The sequence below is a fragment of the Plectropomus leopardus genome, unplaced genomic scaffold (genome assembly GCF_008729295.1).
Source record: "Plectropomus leopardus isolate mb unplaced genomic scaffold, YSFRI_Pleo_2.0 unplaced_scaffold28838, whole genome shotgun sequence".
Taxonomy (NCBI): domain Eukaryota; kingdom Metazoa; phylum Chordata; class Actinopteri; order Perciformes; family Serranidae; genus Plectropomus; species Plectropomus leopardus.
In genome coordinates this window covers 1-3,816 of record NW_024631421.1, presented here as the reverse complement: position 1 = coordinate 3,816, position 3,816 = coordinate 1, and the positions used below count along the sequence as shown (strand labels likewise).

The window sequence follows — 3,816 nt, the reverse complement described above, 5'->3', positions numbered from 1 at the left end:
TATGCTAATTCATGACTTAACCACTTTACCAGGACTTCTATAACGTACTAATACCTAACTAAGACCATTTTTATACTTTCTGAATATTTTTAATATAAAATTACAATGTACTTTGATTATGATTCAAGGTAGAGTGGAAACTTTTTTAATGTTCTCAAACAACATTAGAAAATTAAAGAAAATATCCTGAAATTGCATTAATTAAAAAAAAAAAAAAAACTAAATCCGCTGAAAAACCAACCATAGTTGACAAAAAAAACCAAAATGCCAAAAAACTTGTGGTTCATCGAAAACAAAAAATTTTAACAAATGAGAATCAATTAGGATTGCCATATCACTTATCTAATGAAAACTGTAGATGATTTCCCCAGTTGTTTTTTTTTTGTATATAAGCCCAAATTTTAAACACATTACATTACATTACATAAGGTCACTCAGTACTAAAATATTTAGAACTTACAGCCTAAACATTTGCAGAATGTCAGTATAGTCTGTCTGTTTGTTCAGAATTTGCAACCCAGTGTTGGCTTGAATCAGCTGTTTGTTGTAGCTTTTGCCTTCAGGCCTCTGACTCACCTTCCCTTCCTGGCCAACACCTTCTGAGACTCTGGGTAGTGGACGAGGATGTCGAACAGGTCTTTCTTCTCCAGCACAAAGAGGTTAGCAAAGCCAAACGCTTTGACATTAGCTGTCCGCCTGTTTCCTCCATCTTTGGATGACTGCAACAAACTAAAAAAGAAAAAGCATTTCATGACTGAATATTACCATACTGTGTTTGTCTGTGGATTTGAATATTTTATCTTTTAATTGAGAACATTACATTGCTGCATATTAAACATTCAGTTTCTATTTTCCAAAAAAGAGCAATATGGATCATTCACAGTTGTTTTCAACAGTCCTCCCAGACTCTGCCTGACAGCCCTTAGACCTTCAAAACGATGCGCCTCTTTTATTACAGAATTCTCTGAACTGCTCTCTATATGATCCATTCAAAATATGACTGAATTATTTTTTTAGTTGATATTAACTTGCATGTGGACAATCAATCGAACTCTTTTAGCTCAAAGTTTTTAAACCTCATTAACTGTATGACTTTTACCCAACATGTTTCACAGCCCACCCATAACAGAGGACGAATAAATAAAGTTTGATTGATTGATTGTTTCACAATGTCGAATATCTGGATCACACAAACTCACTATTTGTTCAATCAAAACTATTAAAATTTACAGATCTTGTAGAATTTAAAGCCTACCACTAGGAAATATTCAAAAAATTTTCACTGTCTATCGAGCTAAAACAATGTCCAAACCTAAGCCAGTTTAAAATAATGTATAAAAACATGTTTTTCACAAGGCACAGGGATGAAGAGGATGTGACAGTCACCAGAGGGCTACTGCACAAAACCTAGATAGCAGATAAAGCCAGGATTTTGCAGGTATCTGGGCTGAATTTAGCCTTGACTTGGTTGCATGGAAGCAGAGACACATAAATTACAAGATTTGGAGATTTGTTCTGTGCAGCTAGCCTGATCAGGAGCAGGCTAGCTGCTTTGAGATTTCTTTCTTTAGATTTTGTATTCAGTCTGACAATCACAAAGGGGAAACTCGTTCTTACCTGATTTCTCCAAACACACAGCCAGCCTTCAGTGTGACAAACACAATGCTGTTGTCAGGTCCTCCCACAACCTGCACCGCTCCACTTTTAATGATGTACATCTCTTTACCGATGTCCCCCTGCCAAGAGGGCAAAGTCATACACACGTGCAGAAAAACAAATGCTGTACAGAAAAATAAACAGTAGACATTCACACAAATGTTGTTGAAACAGGCTCTTATAAAAAAAAAAGTCACGTTAAAGATCCAGGATGGAGATGCTGTGAAGAATGTGAACTTACTTTTTTTACAACAAAGTCTCCGGGTAAATAGATAATAGACTTTAGCCTCAGTAACATGTCCACCAACATCTGCTGGTCGCAACCCTGTGGAGAAAAAATATATTTAATTGACTTAATGTCCAAGCTACAGAATGGCTCTTTTACTGTATTGTGGGGTCTTAAAAAGGCACCTTGAAAAGATCAATTTTCTGAAAGGTGGTCAGGTTGATGTCAACAGCGATGGCGGTTCTCATCACCAGAGGCATCTTATCCAGCAGCTCAGACTCATCTGAAAACATCAGCATGAAACACAAAAATGTAATTCTGGGGAATAACTGCATGCCAAACAAGTCTGGAGTTACAGAGGGCTGTAGTGCCACTTTTTTATCACTTTAACCAGGGTTACTGACCCAGCATGCCCTGAGCGTCCCAGGTGTAAGTGTACCAGGTGCGGACTCGGTTCTGCACCAAATAGGGGATGCGGTTGGTCACCATGTAGGCCACGCAGCCGTCCATGGAGGATCGGAAGTAGGTCTGTCCTGCTGTAGCTGCACCGATGACGTCTCTCATCTGTGGCAAGGCGATGGTGACAATAAACACATGACACGACAAAAACTGATGCTGTCAATGGTTTTTTTGCTGTTAAATGCCACATTTAACACATTTAACACATCTTTTTGACAGTCAAGACTCGACAGGGAACCAGTGAAACATAGCGGTTGGAGTGGCAGATGATGGGGTGTTAGTTAAACCATGGTTGTCAGATTTAATTTATCTGTGACTGCTTCACTACATTGACAAGACAAGTGGGAGAATACATGCTAATAAAGAGATGCTAATGTCTACCAGGAGTCCAGAGGGACTGAGCGTGCTGGGACTTTGACTCATGCTATGGGCAGAATGTGGCTTTTTGTTACCTGTCCAATCAAACTGGAGAACACAAAGACGCCCACGAAAAAGTTAGTCATCTGAAAGCCAATCTCAAAGACGGTATGGGGTTCGTTAAGACCCCCAATGTTGATCAGACTGCGGACAGCATGGTAGTAACAACGCAGGTACCTGTGGAGACGGCGGGGGCATTAAAGGGAATGTTACAAACGACACTAAATGTCACTGGCCTGTTTTTTTTTTTTGGACAGGTAGATAGATGTATTTTCATGCATGTGTTTGGGATGAATCACTGATATTTTTCCTGTTTTTAAAATAACAGCTTGATTCCCGAGATGTCTTGCTGCAAAATGCAAAACAAAAAAGTGTGAATTGGAACAAAAAAGAAAAAAAAAAATCAGGTTGCCTAAGTCATCATAAATAATGCAAAAAAAAAGAAAATTAAAAATTAAAAATAATATTACAAATTAACTACCTGGCCAAGAATGATGGACATAAAGATTGCCCCAAAAAGGTAGTTTGTCATCTGAAAGATCTGTCCGAACATGGTTTCTGGAATTGGCAACTCAGCGATCATCAGCAGGGACTTCTCCGCATAGAAAAAGCAGCTGAGGTAACTGCAGCAGCAGCAGAGATGAAACATACATGACAGTTTTAATTTGTGATTGTCTGTGGATGTCTCAGAAATTGAGACAACTGGAACTCACTGAAAGATTACTTTTTTAAGAGTCAAGCTGAAAGAAAAACAGTATTTTTATATTTATATGGAGCTAAATTTTTAAAAATAATTCAGTTGGCAGTATTGTAGTTACAAATGTGCAGTTTCCTAGCAGTGTAATTATACTGCACTTAACTGACGTGGTGACATAAGTTCAACATGTCTATATGAGCAGTTCTCAGTGACACAGAAGTATCAGTATTTCGAATGTGGTAGTATGGAAGTCCTGAGAGGCGAGTGAGAGTAATAAATTCCGGTAATCCATTTTACGAGTTTGATCTAAACATTTCTCCTGCGTTTATGACTTGAAAACAGTTTTTTAAAAAAGGGTTTG

At 38.1% G+C, this 3,816-nt stretch overlaps 1 protein-coding gene across 1 annotated transcript; it reads right to left on the bottom strand.

Moving 5' to 3' along the window:
• Positions 1 to 576: 576 nt before the first annotated feature.
• Positions 577 to 2,935, bottom strand: LOC121938210 (cyclic nucleotide-gated cation channel beta-3-like; the record flags this gene model as incomplete). The annotated part of the gene is made up of 6 exons (XM_042481482.1): positions 577 to 729; positions 1,618 to 1,736; positions 1,898 to 1,981; positions 2,068 to 2,165; positions 2,287 to 2,446; positions 2,794 to 2,935. Coding segments are annotated over 6 exons (756 nt in total), but the record flags the coding sequence as incomplete, so codon positions are not given.
• Positions 2,936 to 3,816: the final 881 nt, after the last annotated feature.